General features: G+C 42.9%; 1 protein-coding gene and 1 long non-coding RNA gene across 3 annotated transcripts in view; one reads left to right on the forward strand and one right to left on the reverse strand.

The window, feature by feature from the left end:
- The window catches only part of LOC149985523 (uncharacterized), a 509,038-nt gene that overhangs the window by 346,613 nt on the left and 135,555 nt on the right, over positions 1-26,870 (forward strand). The window lies entirely within an intron of this gene.
- LOC110523921 (homeodomain-interacting protein kinase 3) overlaps positions 1-26,870 on the reverse strand; it is a 44,180-nt gene that overhangs the window by 8,885 nt on the left and 8,425 nt on the right. For both annotated transcript variants that reach the window (XM_021603083.3, XM_021603074.3), the window contains exon 3: positions 1,827-1,950. In XM_021603083.3, the coding sequence (XP_021458758.2) occupies positions 1,827-1,950 (124 nt within the window). The remainder of the gene's footprint in view (positions 1-1,826; positions 1,951-26,870) is intronic.

Here is a 26,870-nt window from a genome sequence, read left to right on the forward strand (position 1 = left end):
GTGTGGAACTGCAGGAAATGTACATTTGTTACTGCAGTCAACAGGAGGGCCTCTAAAAATGGTGGTCAGCGACCGCACCATTGGCCACGCCAACCACCCAAAACCCCATTTTGATCTTGAAAAAACCCTGATGGCACTACACAGATATTCATCAAAACAAACTACACAATAGTATTTTAATGCAGGACGTAAATAGAGCTGACCACTGCACTGCTATTGATGGCATGCAATGACTGGACCGCCAAGTGTGGTCATGGAGTTGTGAGGTTTGTGAGAGAAGTGTCGAGGAGAACTTCCCATTAGCAGCATTCCGTCACCCCCACATCGGGAGCCTGACACAGGCACACGGCTATCCCAGCCCTACCAAACATACCCGCAGGACAAAGACACTTAAGCGAAACAGGGTGTTTCGGTCTCTACTAATCCAAGCTAATCAAAAAGTTACATGTAGGTCTTCCAAACGGAGTAAATAGACACACGTCATACACTTGTAAAATATAATTCCAGTAGGAATATCGGTTACTCTATTATAGTACTGCTGCTAATCCCTTGCTACTTTGCCAGGCCAATATGCTGAGAGCCACTTGACATGCCCAGGACAGATGTAATGTGCTCCAAAATCGCCATGGAAACCTTTCCAATCCCACAAAGTGGAGGTAGGGTGACCTAGATAAATGCAAAAAAAAAAAAAAAAAAAATCACCTTACAAAAAGACATGTTGCTCATCTGGTAACATGGCAAAAACAATAATGACGAGATCTACTTCTTTATTATTCAAACAACGTCATTGCTGCCCATGAGCTCATTACTAAAATTGTTTTTAAAAACAGCAATAGACCAGACTTAGATTTTGACACTTGCTCTCCTGTGGGAGCAGTGACACTGACAGTATGACAAATACAAGTTAGCATCTGTCCCTGACAGTAAAGCCAGTAAGGCCTATTTCTCAGAAAGGGTACGTCATATCTACCCTCTTCCAGCCAAAACACTGTGCCTTAGAGCTGCTAAAACTACAAGACCAGGCATGTGTTAGGACAGGAGGCAGGGGTTTTTCCTCACTCTGCAAAGCTGCCGCTGTATCTCTCAATACAGCCAGGAGACCGGCGAGATTAACTGGCTCTGTTTAAGGCTTGATGATTTGGATGTTATAGAGATTCAAATTGGGTTGCCACAACGCTGCACAAACACAGTGAGAGCAATGAAGTGAGAACCTGCTGATGGTGCAGGCTTGGGGTGGTGGTGGTGGGGGTGGGTCGAGGTGTGTGTGGTGTGTCTAGCATTAGGCTTATAAATACATTTTGCTGTGTGGCATGGAACTGGACCCAGCGCTGGCGCGGTGCAGCAGTCAGGGGGGCTCATGGTCAGCAAAGCACTACTGCCTGGTCGTGGTCCAAATGACCACTAGACCCAAGAATGACAGCCCTGCCCCAGCACACCACAGAGCTTTACCATGGTCTCCCCTTTAAGCTGGGGGACTCAGTCCCAATCACTTAGTTACTGGCCTAAGGGAAATAATCAAAGATGACACAGCCAATTTCCTGTTCCATTAATGTCCAGATGAGACATTTTGTATTCGTATGCGTCACTGCTTAGAGAGCACCAACAAAATAAGACAGGGTTTCAATAAGAAAACAAACGAAAAGTGGAGGCTTTAACCATCACATTTAGATTCAAAACACACCAGCACACAGGCATCAGGGGCTGTTACACTGCTCCACTGGTCTGTGTGTGGCCAGTCTTCACTGAGATGTCAGTTCTGTCAGTATCGCTCTCTTCCCTTGACAGTCTGCTAGCTTTGGAGATGTCAGGCAGGTGCTTTGATTTACCTGGTCATACTCCAGTGCTCCTGGGTAGAGGGGCCAGCCCAGAAAGAGCTCAGCGATGACACAGCCCAGGGACCACATGTCGATGGCCTCACAGAACGGCAGACCCAGGATGATCTCTGGAGCCCTGTATATAGGGAATACAAAACAGGAAAGAGTTTAGTGGGGAGCACTTTCAACAACCATTGTTACACACATACAACAGGCATTGGATTTGTTATACTCATGGGAGGGCAGGGAACTCAAGATGAGATCGTAACTAACATGATTTATTGTGGGAACTCATGTATGAAGACCATGAGGTCACACAAACACAGTAGGTACTGTATATTGAACTCGTATTAGTTCTTCACAAATACTGAGACAGAGCACACACGCACACAAAACAAATGTTTAATCAAGCCGAGAGAGTGACGCTCGTGGACTTTGACGGCCATCAAGCAATTTTGTGGACAATACCGTAAGGTTCCACTTCCATAAAAAATTAAGGCCAATCAATCAGTTACCATTTTAAAACCAAGGCGGAGCACAGCGGCTGCCTTGACAGATGCAACACCCTAATGCGACCATTATAGTGTGACACACAAGGTAACCTGTGAAGTCATCACTCGGTTTTGATATCCTGCTGGCAGGAAACGTCTGTCGATGGATAAATGCTGAAACAAATTCAGCGAGAGAAAGTGTGACCAAAAAAAAAAAAAAAAAAAAAAAAAACAGGCTCTTAGTTCTACGGAAAGGGCGGAAACCTAGTCAGTTGTTCAACTGAACGTATTCAACTGAAATGTGTCTTCCACATTTAACCCAACCCCTTAGAGAAGTGCATGCAAAATGGGAGGTTATATCCAGTAGCGGTGGGCAGGTAAAATAACTGGAGAAGTTGTTTGCTCTACAACAGGTTAGTTCTTATGCCTTGCCACCATGATACAGTGCATTCTGAAAGTATTCGGACCGTAACTTTGTCCACATTGTTACGTTACAGCTTGATTCTAAAATGGATTAAAACATGTCAATCTATTCACAATACCCCATAATGACAAAGCCAAAACAGTTTAGAAATTGTTGCCAATGTATAAAAAAAAATGTAAAACAAATACCTTATTTATATAAGAATTCAGCCCCTTTGCTATGAGATTCTAAATTCATTTCAGGTGCATGCTGTTTCCATTGATCATCCTTGAGATGTTTCTACAACTTGATTGGAGTCCACCTGTGGTAGATTCAATTGATTGGACATGATTTGGAAAGGGACCCAACTGTCTATATAAAGGTCCCACAATTGACAGTGCATGTCAGAGCAAAAATCAAGCAATGAGGTTGAAGGAATTGTCCGTAGACCTCCGAGACAGGATTGTGTCGAGGCACAGATCTCGGGAAGGGTACCAAAACATTTCTGCAGCATTGAAGGTCCCCAAGAACACGGTGGCCTCCATCATTCCTAAATGGAAGTTTGGAACCACCAAGTCTTGTCCTAGAGCTGGCTGCCCGGCCAAACTAAGCAGTTGGGGGAGAAGGGACTTGGTCAGGGAGGTGACCAAGAACCCAATTGTCACTGACAGAGCTCCAGAGTTCCTCTGTGGAAATGGGAGAACCTTCCAGAAGGACAGCCATCTCTGCAGCATTCCACCAAAACAGGCCTTCATGGTAGTGGTCACACATCAGTAAAAAGGCACATGACAGCCCGCTAGGAGTTTGCGAAAAGGCACCTCAAGGAAACCAGATTATCTGGACTGATGAAACCAAGATTGAACTCTTTGGCCTGAATGCCAAGCGTCATGTCTGAAGGAAAACTGGCACCGCTCATCACCTGGCCAATACCATCCCTAAGGTGAAGCATTGTGGTGGTAGCATCATGCTATGGGAAAGTCTTTCGGCTTCAGGGACTGGGAGACTAGTCAGGGTCTAGGCAAAGATTAACGGAGCAAAGTACAGAGAGCTCCTTGATGAAAAAAAAAAACAACCCTAAGCACACAGTCAAAACAACGCAGGAGTGGCTTCGGTACAAGTCTCAATGTCCTTGAGTGAACCAGCCAGAGCCCTTGAAAGGATCTGCAGAGTATAATGGAAACTACCCAAATACAGGTGTGTCAAGCTTGTAGCGTCATACCCAAGAAGACTTGAGGCTATAAATCGCTGCCAAAGGCGCTTCAACATTGGACTGAGTAAAGGGTCTGAATACTTATGCAAATGTGATTTCAATTTCAAATTTTTATACATTTGCAATAATTTCTAAATTATGGCTTAGTGTGTGTAGATTGATGAGGGGGCAAAACACTATTGAATCCATTTTATAAGGCTGTAACGTAACATTTTGAAAAAGTCAAGGTGTCTGAATACTGTCCAAATGCACTGTGTGTATAGGCCTAAAGCAGAGACAATAACCTGTTTCATCGCAAAACCAGAGAGCAATACGTCAGGTGACGTCCACAAAGCATTTTTATATGTATCGAACAGTTACATGACCTACAGCAGGATCAAGCAAGTTAATGTTTCCGACATTTTCAGACTCTAAATCAACGGTTGTTTAGTAACCACGGAGAGTTACTGCAAGTCTAAAAGAAAACAGGAGCTGCCTCCACTATTCCAGCACCATTTCAACATGAACTAACTTATGCTTAGTCTAATATAGTGACAACTAAAAAGATATCAAAAACAATTAAGTCCAAGCTAAATATGAAGTAGCTGTCCATGGTGCCGATGTGTGCGCGTGAGTAAAAAAAAAAAACATGTTGACTCACCCTACTTGTAGAGAAACGCAAACGACATCCTCCCCTCCATGTTAACGAAAAGGTCTGACTGTCATACAGTACACGCTTTTAGTTCGTTGTCCTAGGTTACCTGGCTAAAATGCTTGCTCGTTAGCATACTTCCTTTCATGGACAACGATGCGCCAGGCCAGCTAGTTAACACTAGCCTACTACATATTGAACTTCGATCCTCTCAGGCCTGGGGCACAACGTATGAATTTATGGTTAGCATCGCCGTTATAAGCATTGGCCAGTGTGGAGAACTAAGTAAAACCACAAATCCAAATCCCTAGCTCCATGCATGGCTTATTTTAGGTAAGGGACAATTTTAGCTGGCCAGCCACTGGAGGTCAACGAAACAAAGAGATGCAACAATTCAAGTTTTTCTGTAAATTTCATTCTGTTTTTGATGTGATGTGATTGGTGTGAAGCCAAATCCAAACTGGCTTCCGTTAACACTTTATTTGTTGTGCTAGCATCATTCACAGTTTAGATCAATGCTGGTTGGCTATTATTTTTATGAAAGAGACAACATTTTATCTTTCATGTTATTTTTTTTTAATAGGTAAACTTTTTGGCATCCATGAGTACGCGCCTCTGGTTATAGAGTCTATCATATTGTGCAGCAGAGACCCATAAAACTTCAGTTCAGATACAGACAAATGGGCCATCTGTAATTATTTCAGGCAAGAAATAACTACTTTCTCAAAACCTCTTTTGGACATCTGAAGAGTGGGCATGGCTATGAGACGTCTGAAAAAGAGAATATCAACAGTGCAATCTTATATTGTGACCATGGGCACCCTCTCTTGCATCAGCAGTTAATTCTGTGCCCTGATGACAGCATGGCTTAGCACACCCAGCATACAGGAAGAGGAGATGCAGAGTTACTCTATATCCAGCCCTGGACAACACTGGCAACAGCTGAGGGGGATCATGTACACCCACAGGGAGACAGACAGTCAAGTCAGTGTTCACCTCAGGCACCAGTGTGAATAAGAGATAACCAGACATAGTATAAAACCTTAGCTATCTGGGAAAGTAACACCTGATATAAAAGGCCTTTAACAGGAAGATCAGGACAGTTCATGTTTTTCTACCCTGTGCTGGAAGGGGAAGCAACAATTAACTATTTCCTGTCATTCCTAAAAAGAGCAGAACGTTAGAGTTATGTGATGCAAAGAAAGGACAAGGGACATTGAGGAACGCAGAACATTTCAACGTCAGTATCCGTCGCATAAAGTGGAAATTAGGTCAGAGAGCTATCCAGAGCAGAGATAGTCTTCCCCTTTTTTGCAAAACATTGGCAAAGGAATGGATTAGAGTGGTGGGTGGGTTATTTAAAAATATATAATTTTTAAACTCCTGTACATGGTGTGCTTACAGCTAAGTTCAGAAGAGTCTGTTATATCATATTACAAAATGTCCCATTAGAGATAAAGCCTAGCCTATATAACACCAGCATGAACTAATATAGATAACATGCAAGTAACTGATTAATCCAGGCTGGAGCAGGAAGTTCATCCCTAGAGAACGTGTTTCCTAGGCTACTGTGACCGAGGATCTGACCGCCTGGTCAACAAGGCCTGGGTATCCGCCTCCCTGTGGTCCAGGGGAATTCTGCACACTGCAGCTGTTCTGGGGAAAACACATGTCTTCCACAGGCCCAGGAGCAGGGAAAATCTAACCATGGCCCTAACTAAACTCAATCTACTAAAATAAACACTACATGTGTCAGGGCAATGCCGATTAGGGGGAGCTGTGAGGGGGTTTCCTCAATCTGTCAGCACAGCTGGGTGCAGGCGAAGACAATCTCGGAGCGACATTGGCTCTCCATTCCTACATCAGTTTATTCCAGTTCAGACGGTTCTCACGTTGTGTCTAGAGACACAGGGCTCTACATACAGCTCTCCTGCCACGGTTCTCAACCTGCTGGGCTAAAAATACTCTGCCTCATGGGGTGCATAGCTAGAAATCTCCACAGCTGATAAACACAGCCATGTGTTCTTCGGAAAAACTTGGAGAATGTTTAAATGTAGTACATCAACCTTCCATTGAGATGCCTTAACAGAGGTCAAGGATAAATGACCGAACTTACCCCATTACCCAAGCAGCAAGAACAAGGACAGAAGCGCTCTTTGATGCAAATACAGGTAACAGCCAAAATAAAAGGAATCACCAACATAAAATGTCCTAATAGGGCGTTGGACTACCACGAGCCAGAACAGCTTCAATGCACCTTGGCATAGATTCTGCAAGTGTCTGGAACTCTATTGGAGAAATGAGACACCATTCTTCCACGAGAAATTCCATTATTTGATGTTTTGATGGTGGTGGAAAAAACTGCTCTCGCTGTTGCTGCTCCAGAATCTCCCATATGTGTTCAATTGGGTAGAGATCTGGTGACTGACGAACATGGCATAGTTTACATGTTCATCAAACCATTCAGTGACCTCGTGCCCTATCGATGGGGGCATTGTTTTTTTTTTTTATTATTATTTTACCTTTATTTAACCAGGTAGGCTAGTTGAGAACAAGTTTTCATTTGCAACTGCGACCTGGCCAAGATAAGGCATAGCAGTGTGAACAGACAACACAGAGTTACACATGGAGTAAACAATTAACAAGTCAATAACACAGTAGAAAAAAGGGGAGTCTATATATACATTGTGTGCAAAAGGCATGAGAAGGTAGGCAAATAATTACAATTATGCAGATTAACACTGGAGTGATAAATGATCAGATGGTTATGTACAGGTAGAGATATTGGTGTGCAAAAGAGCAGAAAAATAAAAATAAATAAATAAAAACAGTATGGGGATGAGGTAGGTGAAAATGGGTGGGCTATTTACCAATAGACTATGTACAGCTGCAGCGATCGGTTAGCTGCTCAGATAGCAGATGTTTGAAGTTGGTGAGGGAGATAAAAGTCTCCAACTTCAGCGATTTTTGCAATTCGTTCCAGTCACAGGCAGCAGAGAACTGGAACGAAAGGCGGCCAAATGAGGTGTTGGCTTTAGGGATGATCAGTGAGATACACCTGCTGGAGCGCGTGCTACGGATGGGTGTTGCCATCGTAACCAGTGAACTGAGATAAGGCGGAGCTTTACCTAGCATGGACTTGTAGATGACCTGGAGCCAGTGGGTCTGGCGACGAATATGTAGCGAGGGCCAGCCGACTAGAGCATACAAGTCGCAGTGGTGGGTGGTATAAGGTGCTTTAGTGACAAAACGGATGGCACTGTGATAAACTGCATCCAGTTTGCTGAGTAGAGTGTTGGAAGCAATTTTGTAGATGACATCGCCGAAGTCGAGGATCGGTAGGATAGTCAGTTTTACTAGGGTAAGTTTGGCGGCGTGAGTGAAGGAGGCTTTGTTGCGGAATAGAAAGCCGACTCTTGATTTGATTTTCGATTGGAGATGTTTGATATGGGTCTGGAAGGAGAGTTTAGAGTCTAGCCAGACACCTAGGTACTTATAGATGTCCACATATTCAAGGTCGGAACCATCCAGGGTGGTGATGCTGGTCAGGCGTGCGGGTGCAGGCAGCGAACGGTTGAAAAGCATGCATTTGGTTTTACTAGCGTTTAAGAGCAGTTGGAGGCCACGGAAGGAGTGCTGTATGGCATTGAAGCTCGTTTGGAGGTTAGATAGCACAGTGTCCAAGGACAGGCCGGAAGTATATAGAATGGTGTCGTCTGCGTAGAGGTGGATCAGGGAATCGCCCGCAGCATGAGAAACATCATTGATATATACAGAGAAAAGAGTCGGCCCGAGAATTGAACCCTGTGGCACCCCCATAGAGACTGCCAGAGGACCGGACAGCATGCCCTCCGATTTGACACACTGAACTCTGTCTGCAAAGTAATTGGTGAACCAGGCAAGGCAGTCATCCGAAAAACCGAGGCTACTGAGTCTGCCGATAAGAATACGGTGATTGACAGAGTCGAAAGCCTTGGCAAGGTCTATGAAGACGGCTGCACAGTACTGTCTTTTATCGATGGCGGTTATGATATCGTTTAGTACCTTGAGCGTGGCTGAGGTACACCCGTGACCGGCTCGGAAACCAGATTGCACAGTGGAGAAGGTACGGTGGGATTCAAGATGGTCAGTAACCTGTTTGTTGACTTGGCTTTCGAAGACCTTAGATAGGCAGGGCAGGATGGATATAGGTCTGTAACAGTTTGGGTCCAGGGTGTCGCCCCCTTTGAAGAGGGGGATGACTGCGGCAGCTTTCCAATCCTTGGGGATCTCAGACGATATGAAAGAGAGGTTGAACAGGCTGGTAATAGGGGTTGCGACAATGGCGGCGGATAGTTTCAGGAATAGAGGGTCCAGATTGTCCAGCCCAGCTGATTTGTACGGGTCCAGGTTTTGCAGCTCTTTCAGGACATCTGCTATCTGGATTTGGGTAAAGGAGAACCTGGAGAGGCTTGGGCGAGTAGCTGCGGGGGGGGGGGGAGCTGTTGTCCGAGGTTGGAGTAGCCAGGCGGAAGGCATGGCCAGCCGTTGAGAAATGCTTGTTGAAGTTTTCGATAATCATGGATTTATCGGTGGTGACCATGTTACCTAGTCTCAGTGCAGTGGGCAGCTGGGAGGAGGTGCTCTTGTTCTCCATGGACTTCACAGTGTCCCAGAACTTTTTGGAGTTGGAGCTACAGGATGCAAACTTCTGCCTGAAGAAGTTGGCTTTAGCTTTCCTGACTGACTGTGTGTATTGGTTCCTGACTTCCCTGAACAGTTGCATATCGCGGGGACTATTCGATGTTAGCGCAGTCCGCCACAGGATGTTTTTGTGCTGGTCGAGGGCAGTCAGGTCTGGAGTGAACCAGGGGCTATATCTGTTCTTAGTTCTGCATTTTTTGAACGGAGCATGCTTATCTAAAATGGTGAGGAAGTTACTTTTAAAGAAAGACCAGGCATCCTCAACTGACGGGATGAGGTCAATGTCCTTCCAGGATACCCGGGCCAGGTCGATTAGAAAGGCCTGCTCACAGAAGTGTTTTAGGGAGCGTTTGACAGTGATGAGGGGTGGTCGTTTGACTGCGGCTCCATAGCGGATACAGGCAATGAGGCAGTGATCGCTGAGATCCTGGTTGTAGACAGCGGAGGTGTATTTGGAGGGCCAGTTGGTCAGGATGACGTCAATGAGGGTGCCCTTGTTTACAGAGTTAGGGTTGTACCTGGTGGGTTCCTTGATGATTTGAGTGAGATTGAGGGCATCTAGCTTAGATTGTAGGACTGCCGGGGTGTTAAGCATATCCCAGTTTAGGTCACCTAACAGAACAAACTCTGAAGCTAGATGGGGGGCGATCAATTCACAAATGGTGTCCAGGGCACAGCTGGGAGCTGAGGGGGGTCGGTAGCAGGCGGCAACAGTGAGAGACTTATTTCTGGAGAGAGTAATTTTCAAAATTAGTAGTTCGAACTGTTTGGGTATGGACCTGGAGAGTATGACATTACTTTGCAGGCTATCTCTGCAGTAGACTGCAACTCCTCCCCCTTTGGCAGTTCTATCTTGACGGAAGATGTTATAGTTGGGTATGGAAATCTCAGAATTTTTGGTGGCCTTCCTGAGCCAGGATTCAGACACGGCAAGGACATCAGGGTTAGCAGAGTGTGCTAGAGCAGTGAGTAAGACACACTTAGGGAGGAGGCTTCTGATGTTGACATGCATGAAACCAAGGCTTTTTCGATCACAGAAGTCAACAAATGAGGGTGCCTGGGGACATGCAGGGCCTGGGTTGTCATTCTATGGGGGCATAGCCAAGGTCGCCATATTTACACATGACCCTAAGCATGATGTTAATTGCTTAATTAAACCAGACCTGTATCCCTCATTTACTCAAGTGTTTCCATTTTGCCTATACTCTTACAGCAGAACAGGGTATGCATTTTACAGCCCTTCAAATTCACAGAAAGTCAGAAATTCCTCCATACAGATACCACAGGAAGCAGAAAGACTAGTTTAACAAAATGTTTTGTTAAGACCTAATGTTGGATATTTAGAAAGAGATACGATCAAGTTCATTTAAGTTAGTGCGTTCTTTATGTGTTGTGGCTGAAGTGTGCGTGAGTGAGTGACAACCTGTGAATATACATATCGGACCATTTGTGTCGCGCTCACACCCAGCAGGGAAAGCATACTGCTCATAACTGAACTCCGGCAGTGTGATAAAGGCTGCAGCCACAGCCTGCCTTTCCAGAAGCTGCCCGTACAATACACACACCATATTTGATGGAACACAGCACTTTGTGGAGCCTCGTGGGGGTGGGGGGGGGGCAACCATTTCCAGAATTAAAATACACTGGACCATTCACGAGAGCTGCCTTATCTAGGTAAAAACAGACCAAACTGACATAGCTAGAATTCCGTGATGCCAAAAGAGCATTTGGAATAGCAGCTAAGAATGTAGATTAGATTACACAGGGAAGGAAGATATTAGCTTCTAGCCAACAGCCACACACAAAAACAAAATGGGCATCATTTACTTTACTCAACAGCCATTAAATATCTTCCATGTCTGATTGGGTGATTAAACAAACGGAGTAGAGCCTCTGCACCAGCAGATAACTGCTCTCCAACTCGAGAAGGCCCATCTGCAGTCTGTCGACACAGGACATTGACTGACTTTATTAGGGACTCATCAGCAGCATCAGCCCAGACATGGCCAGATGACCCTCCTTTAATGTGCCAATTAAGAAACAGGTCTTCATCAAGCAGCCACAGGCCATTGTGTTCCTGACCATTTCTACTTTAATGATGTGTACTGCCACGGGCATGTTTCTCTGATCAAAACAGCAGCCCTGGCTGATCCGACCACACGACCTTCTCTACTGTGGGATTGGATAACCATAGAAGCTTCAATCTTCGACTTAGTGAGATTGTAAAACAGTGGTAGGGCTGGGCCGTAAACTGCATTTCACTATATACACCAGTATTGATGCACAGATCGGTTTGGATTTTTATTTTACCTTACATAATGGTATTTGTCAATGTTTCGTATGTTAAATAGAAATGTAATATTGATGAAAGTAAAACAATTCTGGCAATCGTCCATTCTTACTGTCAGTAAGAGACTGCTAACAGTCAAGAACTGCCAATTTGCTGAGAAGCATCCAGCTGCAGATTATGCATGCTGACGCCGCCTGGTCTGCGAACCTCCAAATTGTATTTTTGCATCTCAGATGCGTGCAAACGGTAGAAGTTTGTTGGTCGCGTGTATCGCACAAGTCAGTAGCTTTGTTGCAGGGCATCAGTGTGCAACGCACACACCAACTGTTGGTGGCAGTAACGAACCATCCTCTCTGGCACCATTAAACCCGTCTGAGCTCGTCTGTCTCACGTCTATGTCCTGAGAAGGTATCTGCTGGAGCCAGACCCTATTGAATTTGCTAGCAAAAGCTTTGGATATGGATGTACATGTACATTTGCACCATGAATAGTGCCTGTGAAGCAGCGCTGGCGCTGAAGGTACTTTTGGAATGTGCATACGTGCCAAAAGCACATTTTAAAATCGGCACAATGCCCCTTGTGGCGAAAGTAAGAACTGCCATTGAATCCACTGAAAAAACATGGTCAATAACGATGTTGTTTCCATTAGAGGTTGACCGATTGGCCGATTAATTAGGGACGATTTCAAGTTTTCATAACAATCGGAAATCGGTATTTTTGGGCACCGATTTGCCGATTTAAATAAATAAATAAATAAATAAATAAATAAATACACACACACACACACACACAGTGCCTTGCGAAAGTATTCGGCCCCCTTGAACTTTGAGACCTTTTGCCACATTTCAGGCTTCAAACATAAAGATATAAAACTGTATTTTTTTGTGAAGAATCAACAACAAGTGGGACACAATCATGAAGTGGAACGACATTTATTGGATATTTCAAACTTTAACAAATCAAAAACTGAAAAATTGGGCGTGCAAAATTATTCAGCCCCCTTAAGTTAATACTTTGTAGCGCCACCTTTTGCTGCGATTACAGCTGTAAGTCGCTTGGGGTATGTCTCTATCAGTTTTGCACATCGAGAGACTGAAATTTTTCCCCATTCCTCCTTGCAAAACAGCTCGAGCTCAGCGAGGTTGGATGGAGAGCATTTGCGAACAGCAGTTTTCAGTTCTTTCCACAGATTCTCGATTGGATTCAGGTCTGGACTTTGACTTGGCCATTCTAACACCTGGATATGTTTATTTTTGAACCATTCCATTGTAGATTTTGCTTTATGTTTTGGATCATTGTCTTGTTGGAAGACAAATCTCCGTCCCAGTCTCAGGTCTTTTGCAGACTCCATCAGGTTCTTCCAGAATGGTCCTGTATTTGGCTCCATCCATCTTCCCATCAATTTTAACCATCTTCCCTGTCCCTGCTGAAGAAAAGCAGGCCCAAACCATGATGCTGCCACCACCATGTTTGACAGTGGGGATGGTGTGTTCAGGGTGATGAGCTGTGTTGCTTTTACGCCAAACATAACGTTTTGCATTGTTGCCAAAAAGTTCCATTTTGGTTTCATCTGACCAGAGCACCTTCTTCCACATGTTTGGTGTGTCTCCCAGGTGGCTTGTGGCAAACTTTAAACGACACTTTTTATGGATATCTTTAAGAAATGGCTTTCTTCTTGCCACTCTTCCATAAAGGCCAGATTTGTGCAATATACGACTGATTGTTGTCCTATGGACAGAGTCTCCCACCTCAGCTGTAGATCTCTGCAGTTCAACCAGAGTGATCATGGGCCTCTTGGCTGCACAGCATTGGCTGTTTTTGATTAGTTAAAAAAGTTTGAAAAATCCAATAAATGTCATTCCACTTCATGATTGTGTCCCACTTGTTGTTGATGCTTCACAAAAAAATACAGTTTTATATCTTTATGTTTGAAGCCTGAAATGTGGCAAAAGGTCGCAAAGTTCAAGGGGGCCGAATACTTTCGCAAGGCACTGTATAGACACACACACACACACACACACACACCTTTATTTAACTAGGCAAGTCAGTTAAGAACACATTCTGATTTTCAATAACGGCATAGGAATTGTGGGTTAACTGCCTTGTTCAGGAGCAGAAAGACAGATTTTCACCTTGTCAGCTCGGGGGAACCAATCTTGCAACCTTACAGTTAACGAGTCCAACGCAATAACGACCTGCCTCTCTCTCATTGCACTCCACAAGGAGACTGCCTGTTATGCGAATGCAGTAAGCCAAGGTAAGTTGCTAGCTAGCTAGCATTAAACTTGTCTTATAAAAAACAATCATAAATCACTAGTTAACTACACATGGTTGATGATATTACTAGATATTATCTAACGTGTCCTGCGTTGCATATAATCTGACTGAGCATACAAGTATCTAAGTATCTGACTGAGCGGTAGTAGGCAGAAGCAGGCGCGTAAACATTCATTCAAACAGCACTTTAGTGCGTTTTGACAGCAGCTCTTCGTTGTGCGTCAAGAATTGCGCTGTTTATGACTTCAAGCTCATCAACTCCCGAGATGAGGCTTGTGTAACCGAAGTGAAATGGCTAGCTAGTTAGCGCGCGCTAATTGTCGTTGTGTTGCTGGTTCGAGCCCAGGGAGGAGCGAGGAGAGGGACGGAAGCTGTACTGTTACACTGGCAATACTAAAGTACCTATAAGAACATCAAATAGTTAAAGGTTAATGAAATACAAATGGTATACAGGGAAATAGTCCTTTAATAACTACAACCTAAAACTTCTTACCTGGGAATATTGAAGACTCGTGTTAAAAGGAACCACCAGCTTTCATGTTCTGAATGTTTCTGAGCAAGGAACTGAAACGTTAGCTTTCTTACATAACAAGTTGCACTTTTACTTTCTTCTCCAACACTTTGTTTTTGCATTATTTAAACCAAATTGAACATGTTTCATTATTTACCTGAGGCTAAATTAATTTTATTGATGCATTATATTAAGTTAAAATAAGTGTTCATTCAGTATTGTTGTAATTGTCATTATTACAAATTAATCTAAATAAATAAATTTAAAAAAAATAATAAATAAAAAAATCGGCTGATTAATCGGTATCGTTTTTAAATAAAATAAAATCGGTATCGTCATTGAAAAATCATAAATCGGTCGACCTCTAGTTTCCATCCACCGTAAAGTTAACATATATAGAAAATATTAAAAAACGACAGTTGAAGTGGAAACAGGAAGTACAATTTAATAAATGCCAAAAGATACTATAATTTGTTAATTTGACATGGTGGGATCTGTGTAAAATTCATTATGGAAGAACTGGCGGTGGAAAATCCTTCACAGGCTGACTATACCGCTCGAGTGCGCGAGCGTTGCAAAATCAATTTAGAAATCTATATTATTGAATTATTGCGCCAACAAGCATCTGCGTTGCCAAGGGCTAAAATAGAAGTCAGTTCTATTTGTGACAGAGATAGCACTGCAAGTCCTGCCTCTCCGATCTCCTCATTGGTTTATAGAAGCAGGTTCCCACGTGCCACCTCCTCATTGGTTATACCCACATGGGTGACTGAATGCAACTAATTTATAAGTTGCCAATCGCAATATAAAGTCAAGAGAAGAAAAAGCCTAGGAGGAGGAGAGATGACTAGAAACGATTAGGTTGACCATTGTGTGGATTCATTGTCAGAGTAGCGGACCTTGTGCATTTCAGGTAAAATAACTCAATGTTTATATCCCAGGACAAATTAGCTAGCAACATCTAGCTAGCTAAAATGCCATAAATGTTTAATGCTTTTCAACCTGTCCCCAAAGTAATGTAATTGGTTCAGAGTTTGTTTTGATATTTTAACCTGCGTGTCGTGAACGCGTTTGGTGTGGGGGGACAAAATACATTTATGCACGATGGCGCACGCGAGCAGCCAGTTTGGGTTCCGTGTTAGGCGCAAATATTAATATAATAACCATGATATGGAAGTAACCTTGGAGTCAAACGATGACATGGCGTATGGTCCTTCTACTACGACTCGGGGAAACCATGCAGTTTATTAGGCTCCAGATTAAATAAGTGATGAACTTCACAGGGTGGTGAATGTGCCCGGTATGAACTTGATGCTCCTTTCCAGTAAATGTTGAGGGTTTTATTCTGGTGACATTATCAATGCTCGACTCCCGTTTGACAAATACATACATTCTTGCACTTACAGTGGGGCAAAAAAGTATTTAGTCAGCCACCAATTGTGTAAGTTCTCCCACTTAAAAAGATGAGGCCTGTAATTTTCATCATAGGTACACTTCAACTATGACAGACAAAATGAGGAAAAGAATATCCAGAAAATCACATTGTAGGATTTTTAATGAATTTATTTGCAAATTATGGTGGAAAATAAGTATAAAAATAAAGGGAACACTAAAATAACACATCCTAGATCTGAATGAATGAAATATTCTTATTAAATACTTTTTTCTTTACATAGTTGAATGTGCTGACAAAAATCACACAAAAATGATCAATGGAAATCAAATTTATCAACCCATGGAGGTCTGGATTTGGAGTCACACTCAAAATTAAAGTGGAAAACCACACTACAGGCTGATCCAACTTTGATGTAATGTCCTTAAAACAAGTCAAAATGAGGCTCAGTAGTGTGTGTGGCCTCCACGTGCCTGTATGACCTCCCTACAACGCCTGGGCATGCTCCTGATGAGGTGGCGGATGGTCTCCTGAGGGATCTCCTCCCAGACCTGGACTAAAGCATCTGCCAACTGCTGGACAGTGTGGTGCAACGTGGCGTTGGTGGAAGGAGCGAGACATGATGTCCCAGATGTGCTCAATTGGATTCAGGTCTGAGGAACGGGCGGTCCATAGCGTCAATGCCTTCCTCTTGCAGGAACTGCTGACACACTCCAGCCACATGAGGTCTAGCATTGTCTTGCATTAGGAGGAACCCAGGGCCAACCGCACCAGCATATGGTCTCACAAGGGGTCTGAGGATCTCATCTCGGTACCTAAATGGCAGTCAGGCTACCTCTGGCGAGCACATGGAGGGCTGTGCGGCCTCCCAAAGAAATGCCACCCCACATGACTGACCCACCGCCAAACCGGTCATGCTGGAGGATGTTGCAGGCAGCAGAACGTTCTCCACGGTGTCTCCAGAATGTCACGTCTGTCACATGTGCTCAGTGTGAACCTGCTTTCATCTGTGAAGAGCACAGGGCGCCAGTGGCGAATTTGCCAATCTTGGTGTTCTCTGGAAAATGCCAAACGTCCTGCACGGTGTTGGGCTGTAAGCACAACCCCCACCTGTGGACGTCGGGCCCTCATACCACCCTCATGGAGTCTGTTTCTGACTGTTTGAGCAGACACATGCACATTTGTGGCCTGCTGGATGTCATTTTGCAGGGCTCTGGCAGTGCTCCTCCTTGCACAAAGGTGGAGGTAGCGGTCCTGCTGCTGGGTTGTTGCCTTCCTCCTGTCTCCTGGTAGCGCCTCCATACTCTGGACACTACGCTGACAGACACAGCAAACCTTCTTGCCACAGCTCGCATTGATGTTCCATCCTGGATGAGCTGCACTACCTGAGCAACTTGTGTGGGTTGTAGACTCCGTCTCATGCTACCACTAGAGTGAAAGCACCACCAGCATTCAAAAGTGACCAAAACATCAGCCAGGAAGCATAGAAACTGAGAAGTGGCCTGGTCACCACCTGCAGAACCACTCCTTTATTGGGGGTGTCTTGCTAATTGCCTATAATTTCCACCTGTTGTCTATTCCATTTGCACAACAGGATGTGAAATTTGTCAATCAGTGTTGCTTCCTAAGTGGACAGTTTGATTTCACAGAATTGTGATTGACTTGGAGTTACATTGTGTTGTTTAAGTGTTCCCTTTATTTTTTTGAGCAGTGTATATTGTTATTTATCCGCAACAAGTCAGTTTGGTGGAAACACACCACTGGTGGAAAATTGCAGATATTTCCTTTGTGCAGATACCCCAAAAATAAATAAATAATAATAAAAAAATAAAAAAAAATATATATATATATATATATATATATATATATATATATATATATAATATTTGTTTATTTTTAAATGCGTCACTTTTCCAAAGGCAGTTCATATTAGTGTGTATCCCAAACTGTTTGGACGCTACAGACAGAAGTTGGCAGATCGGCTGTACCGACTTCAGGCGAGTCACAAAATGCTTGTGGGGTCTTACGAGCAAAACAGAGGACACCATCGTGTTAATGAGAGTCATCTTTCCAGAGGGGTCATAGTAGTTTGTAGGCCAAACCTTTTAAACGCTACAGAAAAGTATTTTGTTTGTCAAAGATCTACACCATGACAATTAAATCATTTTTAATCCCACCTTGTAACACAACAAAATGTGGAAAAAAGTTGAGGGGTGTGAATACTTTCTGTAAGCATCGTGCATTTTTAGGCAATTCAAATCATTGATTTTTTAAATCAGGGGACAGCCATGCATAACCCACCTTCAGTCATATTCCTAGCCTATCAAATGGAGAGCAAGCGAGCGAATATAGGCAGTCGTTTTTTTTTTCTTCTTTCAAACAGCTAGACAAGAGTGTAAGTCGCCCAACCCTAACCAGACACTGATATGGACAGTGTAAAGCAATCAAACACAGAGCAACAATATCATTACATTTTACTCATTAAGCAGATGCTCTTATCCAGAGCCTACCCTCCACCATGACCAGAATGTATCACTGATAACCCCAATCTGCTCCTGGTCATGGTGGAGGTTATGTGCCTTGCTCAAGGGCATATCAACACATTTTTCACATAGTCAACTCGGGGATTCAAACCAGTGTCCTTTCGGCTACTGGCCCAACGCTCTTAACCACTACGCTACCTGCTGCCCCATGAGGGCCAGCATGCTTACCGAGACAAATCACAAACAAAGTAAAGCAACTGCATGATGCTATGCCAAGATGTGATGCACTACTATAGTGGTAACTATTAGTAGGATACATGGCTAGCTTCTTTACACTTTTTGGTGTAAATCTTCAGATCGGTCTTTACAGCTTAATCAAAGCCAATGCGTAATTAAAACTGCCCTCATTCCCTGCAGGCATTTCAATACACCAAGAGTCAAGTCAATTGCCAGACCTCATCGAGAGACTGGCCTCTGGTCAGAGGAGACTAAGCCCATGGTTAAGACATCCGAGGAGGCTTGTTAAACCACAGTTCTGTGATCTGTTGAATGGGATCAGATACAACTACACAGGTCAAGGATTAGATAATATCCAACACCTTGTGATGAAAACTGCAGTTTGCCCTTAAGTTTAAGAGGGCACTTTTAATATGGACAAAATAGCCTTGGGTGGAGAGAACCAGGGAATGTCTATTGAAATCAAACAGACACTTTTAGCAGGCACCTGGGCAAGTGAAATTTGTTTTGCCTAATTTCTAAAGTTTACTAACGCTCGGTACAGAATGTTCAGAGTTTAAGGAGGTAGTGTTCAAACACACTGTGAGCCATTCCATTCCTGGCTCTATGGAATGGGGTCCAACCTAAAATATAACAGCAGGTATATGTTAAGGCCATTCAAGTCTGCCATACGACAGAGCAGACATGAAAAATGTGCTTTATGAACCAAAGCGAAGAGGAGAGGAAGAAAAACAGTGATGTTGCATAATGTTGAGGGAGGGAGTAATTAATTTTACTGTGGCAAAGGCAAATAGCTCTGGTTAACGTCAAGCAGCTTGTATTGCACCCACAGACTGATCCTGCCTAGGCTTGCATGCACGCATTTCACAAGGCATGTACCCAAAGAGAAAAGGCCCTGAACATGTTGTTCCGAGAAGTTTATGGCTTTAAAATAGAAGTACAAAACCCTATACTAGGCAATAAGACCAGCGCCTCCTATTCGACGCTTAACATCGGACACCGCGCAAGAAAAAAAAAACATTGTTGGATATTTTCCTAGCAAATAGAATTAGAAAGACAACTGCGGAACACTAATAGGCCTATATCACAGATATCAGCACTAGATCAATAAGCATGACGTGGGAAATACATTGACCTGGTTGTGTACACAGAGATCCGTGTCATATAAAAAAAATGGCACAGTAACATTCTACAAGTCTAAACTAAATATGACGATCAACAACGCAACCGGCAAGACTGAAGCAGTATTCCTTCCTTCACTGGCAACAGTCAGCCATAAAAGTAAGGTTCTCCCCTGAGCTGGCACAAGATAAGCTGGTTATGTGGAAAGCACACACGATCCATAAACCTCTTAAGAATCTGAACCTTTTCCCACAATTTTTGCTTAAAATTACATACCCAAATCTAACTGCCTGTAGCCTAGGACATGAAGCAAGTATATGCATATTTTTGATACCATTTGAAAGGAAACACTTTGAAGTTTGTGGAAATGTGAAATTAATATAGGAGAATAACACATTAGATCTGATAAGAAAAGAAAAAGTAGTATTTTTTTGTACCATCATCTTTGAAATGCAGGAGAAAGGCCATAGTGTATTATTCCAGCCCAGGCACAATTTAGATTTTGGCCACTAGATGGCAGCAGTGTATGATGAAAACCGGTTTACCTCCATCGCTAACATTTGACAGAGTCTTGTCGTTCTCAAACAACAAAAAGAGTGGCTGAGCAGTGATGCCACTTGTGGTAGTACTCCAAGTAGGGCTGGTACAATTACAGTATAACCGATGGTTATGGATGAAGACCGTAAATAAAATACCCGCCATAAACATGGAACAGCTGACTGGAGACGTGACGGCTGGGCATTCGTGCGGTTGAGTCAGTTTCTGCTGTAACATGGAATCCACAACGTGATGAAACTTTGTTCCTCCTTGCTAAAACATGCAAGCTGTTGCGGCAAACAAGTCTTCAGTAGCCTAGGCAACGTCCCCGTCCCTGCAGCACCAGCACACATGCAGTCAGGAGCAGAGAAGGAGAAACGGGTCTTTAAAAGCAAAAAATGAAGGGCTCACTGCTAATGACAATTAGTGCAAAAATAACAGCATGGACACTGCAAACCGTGCATTTGACAGCCCTGGGGCGGTAGAGGGAAAGTCCAACCTCAGGGCAGGGCTAAACCACAAAACTACTGAACAAAAATAGCCTAGCGCTCAGGGAAAGTACACTAAACCCCGGTTATAGCCTGCTACTTTGAAACCTTGCATGAAGGCAAACTCTTTGGCTGTGTAACTCCAGGACTCTCTTGTCCAGAAAACCAACAAAAAAACACACACACACACACACACACACACACACACACAGGAGCTGGTGGTTGAATTATTCAAAAGAGCACAGTGCTCCATTTATTCTGGTACAAGAACCTGGAGGGGGAACACTGCCCAACTACAGCTAGAGGAGGCTAAACATCACAGAATAAAAATAAAATTTAAAAATGACACCTAACCCATATCTTAACCACAAAATAAAAAAAATATTTCTCACAAGAGAATGATTAACTGACTAGCCTAACATTTAATAAGCCTACATTACTGGAGTCACTTCACTGTCATATTTACAGATTACAGTAGGAACATTAGGTTTTGTATATGCAGTTGAAGTCAGAAGTTTACATACATCTTAGCCAAATACATTTAAACTCAGTTTCACAATTGCTGACATTTAATCCTATTCACAATTCCCTGTTTTAGGTCAGTTAGGATGTAAAGCAGAGGCACTGAGTTTGAAGGTAGGCCTTGAAATACACACAGGTACACCTCAAATTGACATCAATTAGCCTATCAGAAGCTTCTAAAGCCATGATATTTTCTGGAATTGTTCAAGCGGTTTAAAGGCACAGTCAACTTAGTGCATGTAAACTTCTGACCCACTGGAATTGTGAGACAGTGAATTATAAGTGAAATAATCTGTCTGTAAACAATTTTTGGAAAAATTACTTGAGTCACGCACAAAACAGATGTCCTAACCGACTTGCCAAAACTATAGTGCTAAAACAAGAAAAGCCCATCGGGCCTCAATTAACAAAATGCTAAGACAATTTGTACAAACTAATAGCAAAATCGTTAACCAAATGCTAATGTGCGAAAACTAAAGTAAACAAAATTGCAAAGACCGACAACTCGAGCTCAAAGTTAAGCATAGCTAATAGCTACCAAATGTCATTTTCAGTGAGAGTGGACATTTACAAGCAAAAGTGAATGAGATAAATTGTGCAAATGAACAAAGTTGTGATGCGCGTGTACACGGAGCAGAGTGGAAAAGAACAGAGAGAAGAAAAAAACAACAACTAGGACACACAGGGGTAAAAATAAATAATAATTTTAAAAAATGGTAGCTGTACAGACTACTCATCCTGAGCTCTTTGATTTATAGCAGGTAGCCATTATAAGATATCCGATAGCAAACACTCAGTAGTGAATTGTATACAAGTGTAACTTTATCACCTCATATGCGCCTCACAGACTAGCTGATAGATACAGAACGCTTGGACTCACCAGCTCCCGCCGTCTCCCATTTACAAACAAACACGTGACTGGCTCAACTGTCCTGGGGAACTACAAATAATGTGACAGGTGAAATGAAGAACGCAATCTGCTTCCTCTCCTAACGTATTGCACAAGCTGACTGCAACTTTAAAAAATAGCTACAAATATTCAAATGTCATAAAATAAAAAACTTCCAATAAACATTTGACCGTATTGAAAAACCACCCTGTGGCTTTTTCCAAATACCATTGTATACAGCATAAACAGTACACCGCCAAGCATAACCATAAGAAGTGTTTTAAAATGTTTAGTTTGTTCTAAAAGGATGAACTTGTTACCAGTGCTCCTGATTAGGCCTAAATTAGGAATGGTATCCATATTTATGCAATTTTATCTGTTCTCGCATCTCAATTAGGTTCAACTTCATTTTCTCATTAGAATACCACACACCACATGTGGGCTGTGCTCAAGAGCACACATGCCCAAATAAAATCCTAACCTGAAAAGCAGGGCAATGAAAAAACACACACAGCGGTCAAATTCCTCAAAGGAGGCGGCCAGGTGACAGGCACATTATTCTACTTTTAAAAGAACAAACCCCCCCCCCCCAATAAAAGTTATCCTGGAATATTCAGAAAGTATCATTTAAATCTATAAACTGATCCGAGATCAGCCAGAGGAGTGTGACCTTCGGGGATTTACTTCTGGCATGTTTTACTGTGGCCCCTGCCAGCAGCTTACCATCTGTAGCAGTCAGACTGCACTGTCCAACACCCAAAGGCTAGGCCTATTTCTAGGCCTATTTCTAGCAGCAGTGTATCATGCTCAGCGTCTCTTACGCACTCCTCAGCCAAACTCTAACAACAACCTCAACCCATAGTTGAAGAGAGAAAACTCAAGGCAAGTGCAACTACACTGAACAAAAATATTAAAAAACACAACATGTTAAGTGCTGGTCCAATGTTACATAAACTGAAATAAAAAGGTCCCAAAGTTCCAAATGCACAAAGAAAACGTAGTTCTCTCAACTGCGCACAAATTAGTTTACATCCTTGTTAGCGAGCACTTTATCATTTGTCAACATAATCCATCCACCTGACCGGTACGGCATATCAAGAAGCTAATTAAAGTGCATTACACAGATGCACCTTGTGCGGGGGACAATAAAAGGCCACTAAAATATGTAGTTGTGTCACAACACAATGACACAGATGTCTCAAGTTGAGGGAACGTGCAATTAGCATGACTGACTGCAGGAATGTCCACCAGAGCTGTTGCCAGACAATTTAATGTTAATTTCTCTACCATAAACTGCCTCCCAATGTCATTTTAGAGAATTTGGCAGTACGTCCAACTGGCCTCAAAACTGCAGACCACGTGTAACCACGCCAACCCAGGACCTCCACATTAGGCTTTCACCACTTTCAGTATAGCTACCACACATCTACCAGATGCGGTATAATTAAATGCAGTCTCTCATAGTGTGTTCGGAAAGCATTCAGACGCCTCAACTTTTCCCACTTTGTTACGTTATACAGCCTAATTCTAAAATGTATTAAATAAAAAAAATCCTCAATCTACACACAAATCAGGCCTTTATGGTAGAGTGGCCAGACAGAAGCCACTCCTCAGTAAAAGGCACAGCAGCCCACTTGGAGTTAGGCAAAAAAAAAGGCACCTAAAAGGACTCTCAGATCATGAGAAACAAGATTCTCTGGTCTGATGAAACCAAGATGGAATTCTTTGGCCTGAATGCCAAGCGTCACGTCTGGAGGAAGCCTGGCACCATCTCTACAGTGAAGCATCATGCTGTGGGGATGTTTTTTCAGGGACTGGGAGACTAGTCAGGATCGAGGGAAAGATGAATGGAGCAAAGTACAGAGAGATCCTTGATGAAAACCCATTCCAGACCGCTCAGGACCTCAGACTAGGTGAAGTTTCACCTTCCAACAGGACAACGGCCCTAAAACACAGTCAAGACAACGCAAGAATGGCTTCGGGACGAGTCTCTGAATGTCCTTGAGTGGCCCAGCCAGAGCCCGGACATGAACATTTCTGGAGAGACCTGAAAACAGCTGTGCAGCGACTCTCCCCATCCAATCTGACAGAGCTTGAGAGGATCTGCAGAGAAGCATGGGGACAAACTCCCCAAATACAGGTGTGCCAAGTTTGTAGTGTCATACCCAAGAAGACTTGAGGCTGTAATCGCTGCTAAAGGTGCTTCAACAAAAGTACTGAGTATAGGGTCTGAATAGTTATGTAAATGTGATCAGTTTTTTTTCTTCTTCCAATAAATGTGCAAAAAAATAAATAAGTTATTGCTTTGTCATTATATAGGGTAGTGTGTAGATTGATAAGGGGAAAATAAACTGTGTATCCATTTTAGAACAGGGCTGTAGCGTAACAAAATGTGGAAAAGTAGGGGATCTGAATACTTTCCGAATGCACTGTATATGTGAATTAGAGTTCGTAGCAGTCCGTACGTCAGATTGATGCCTTTCTAAAAACGAATTACTGTGTAAGCCCCTCAAGTGTGCTTAGTCATGACAACCCAGCATACGAGCCTGACTATGAATAAAGGTTGCTCTTCACCATGGTCAATCAGTAACAGTGCTTTTATGGTACTGACCACATTGAAAATAAGAAAAACTGAGGCATGTGTTAAATGGCATAACCCACAACCATAGGCAAAGACACACCTACGCATATGCACAATTACTTTAATCTAAAAGGTCTGCGCACATGACATTTAGCAACCGTCCTCATTTATTGTTTCTGTCTGATGTTTTATCAAGAAATTAAGCTACCTGCCCATATAAGATGTCTATGTCCCAGAAAGTTGACCGTTGTATACAACGTTTTCTAGTCACATTTTTTGCATATTAGGCAACAACCGTCCCAGTATAAGGACACCGATCCGAACCGAGGTTAAGGGTATTTTACCAAGCCCTCAAGACCAGGGTTTTCCTGCAGTCCATGGATTTGGATAACTGATGTCAGAAAAGAGGTTACCATTTGAAACATGCAGGTACATATATAGGTAACCTTCATGGGAGGCAAAGTGAAGACTACAAACAGCAGGTAGAAATGAGAGTAGAGGCAAAAGGCATGTGACTTTGAAAAAACAAAACGAGAGCTTTTAAGGCACAGTGTGGTACCTCGGAAAACTCACTTTACATGTTCCAATAAAAAGATTGGTCACCAACCAGTAGTCTCCAAGGCATTCCTAGTCATTCAAACATTTCAGCAAAATATATATATATATATATATATATATATATATATTCTTAACTAATAAAAAAACACAGCGCTGTTGGCATAGGTGCACTTGATTCAGCAGTAAAAGTGTTCCCATTTTTTAACCATTTGTGTCTGAAGGTTTAACTCCACCTACCTGGCAGGCCCGGAGAGCAAATTAAGTCCACTTATAGGCCTACCACTCTCCAATCAGATTGCAGACAGTGATCAGAGTTCGGTTACCTCATGCCATAGACTGTAAAAAGAAGCCTTGAATGCACAGCAAAGTTGATGTGAGATTTCAAAACTTTTAAAAACCACGACTAGAGACTCAATGAATACAGCAAAGAGTTGCTGTTTTTATGAGTAAGTTCATGTGTAAGTTGTTATTCGGCCCTGTCAACACTTTGTTCAACCCTTTTATAAAGCCATGAAATGTGCGTTTTCCCTACTTCCACTCATGCTACAACCAGCTGCAATGAATGAGTATAGCAAAATGTTTTTGTTAAGGTTCCGTTATTATTTGTGGCTTGTGTCTTATTTATTGTCAAGGAATATTGCACTTTCTCTGGTCTCGGAGGCAGAAATAATGCAGTACGAGTTAAGTTTCACCATCAACTGGAAGACTGTGTCCCCTTTTCTCAGCGGAAGGAGGGAGAGCAGAGGGGACGGTGTCTGGTGAGAGACAGCCTCACGGCTGCTCCCTCCATCCCCTCAGACTGACCATCAGATGCTGGCCATCAGTCCAGTAACAAAAATGTATATATTATGCTCACTCAGCTGTGCCACAAGTAATACAACAAATTATTACTAGTGTATACCAAAAATGTTGAAATAGTCTGACAAGAATATTGGCAGGGCAATTCAAGCACGGCTGTGATAACGTATTGTGCCTATAGCCTACTGCACAAACCTCATTGCTACAGAACTGTTTTTAATTGGTTAATGTAGCATAGGCTTAGGTTTAAATAATATTATTTAAAAAATGTGAATGGTAGATCTCAGGTTACATTTTGACTCAGTGACCTGGACTCAGAAAAGGTTGGTGACCACTGCTATAAAACGATAAGGCGTAAACTACATGTCACAGGCAGTAGTCTATGCATTGTAATTTGAACACATTTCTGATTTAATCCAGCAGTAATAGTTGAGAGCTGCATTCCGGGCCTAGTTGAGAAGTAAAAAAGTAAAGCTTTAGTCACCTCCAAAATGTGAAGCACTATGAAAAGAAGTAATATCCCTCTTATGAAACACTCGGTTTCAACCTCCAGTTTATGCACTCAGTTCCTCCTTATATCTATTTGACTGATAACCTGAGTGTAACAAAGTCACACACGGGTTCTGTACCCTCACTGAAACATTACATCATCAACATCAAGAAAGTAGATAAGTCCAACACCTACATGAGAGGCGTAGGGGGAGGTTTAGCAGGTGTGCAACTGCAGGGGTGTTCATATACTGCTATCTGCGTAGGTTGAGTTCACTGGACATACTGGCATGTCTACACATAGATAACTGTAGTTTATCACAATGATATGGAAATATGAATCCAAGAGAAGCCAATTGTTCACGGTGTACAGTTCAGAAGGCAGGCAACCAGCCTTAGCTGTTGTGAACCTCATGTCAGCCTCCAACACATGCTCCATGGCTGGCTGAACACAAGAACTGCT

The sequence above is a fragment of the Oncorhynchus mykiss genome, chromosome 1, assembly GCF_057628025.1.
Source record: "Oncorhynchus mykiss isolate SJ-2025 chromosome 1, ASM5762802v1, whole genome shotgun sequence".
Classification (NCBI taxonomy): Eukaryota; Metazoa; Chordata; class Actinopteri; order Salmoniformes; family Salmonidae; genus Oncorhynchus; species Oncorhynchus mykiss.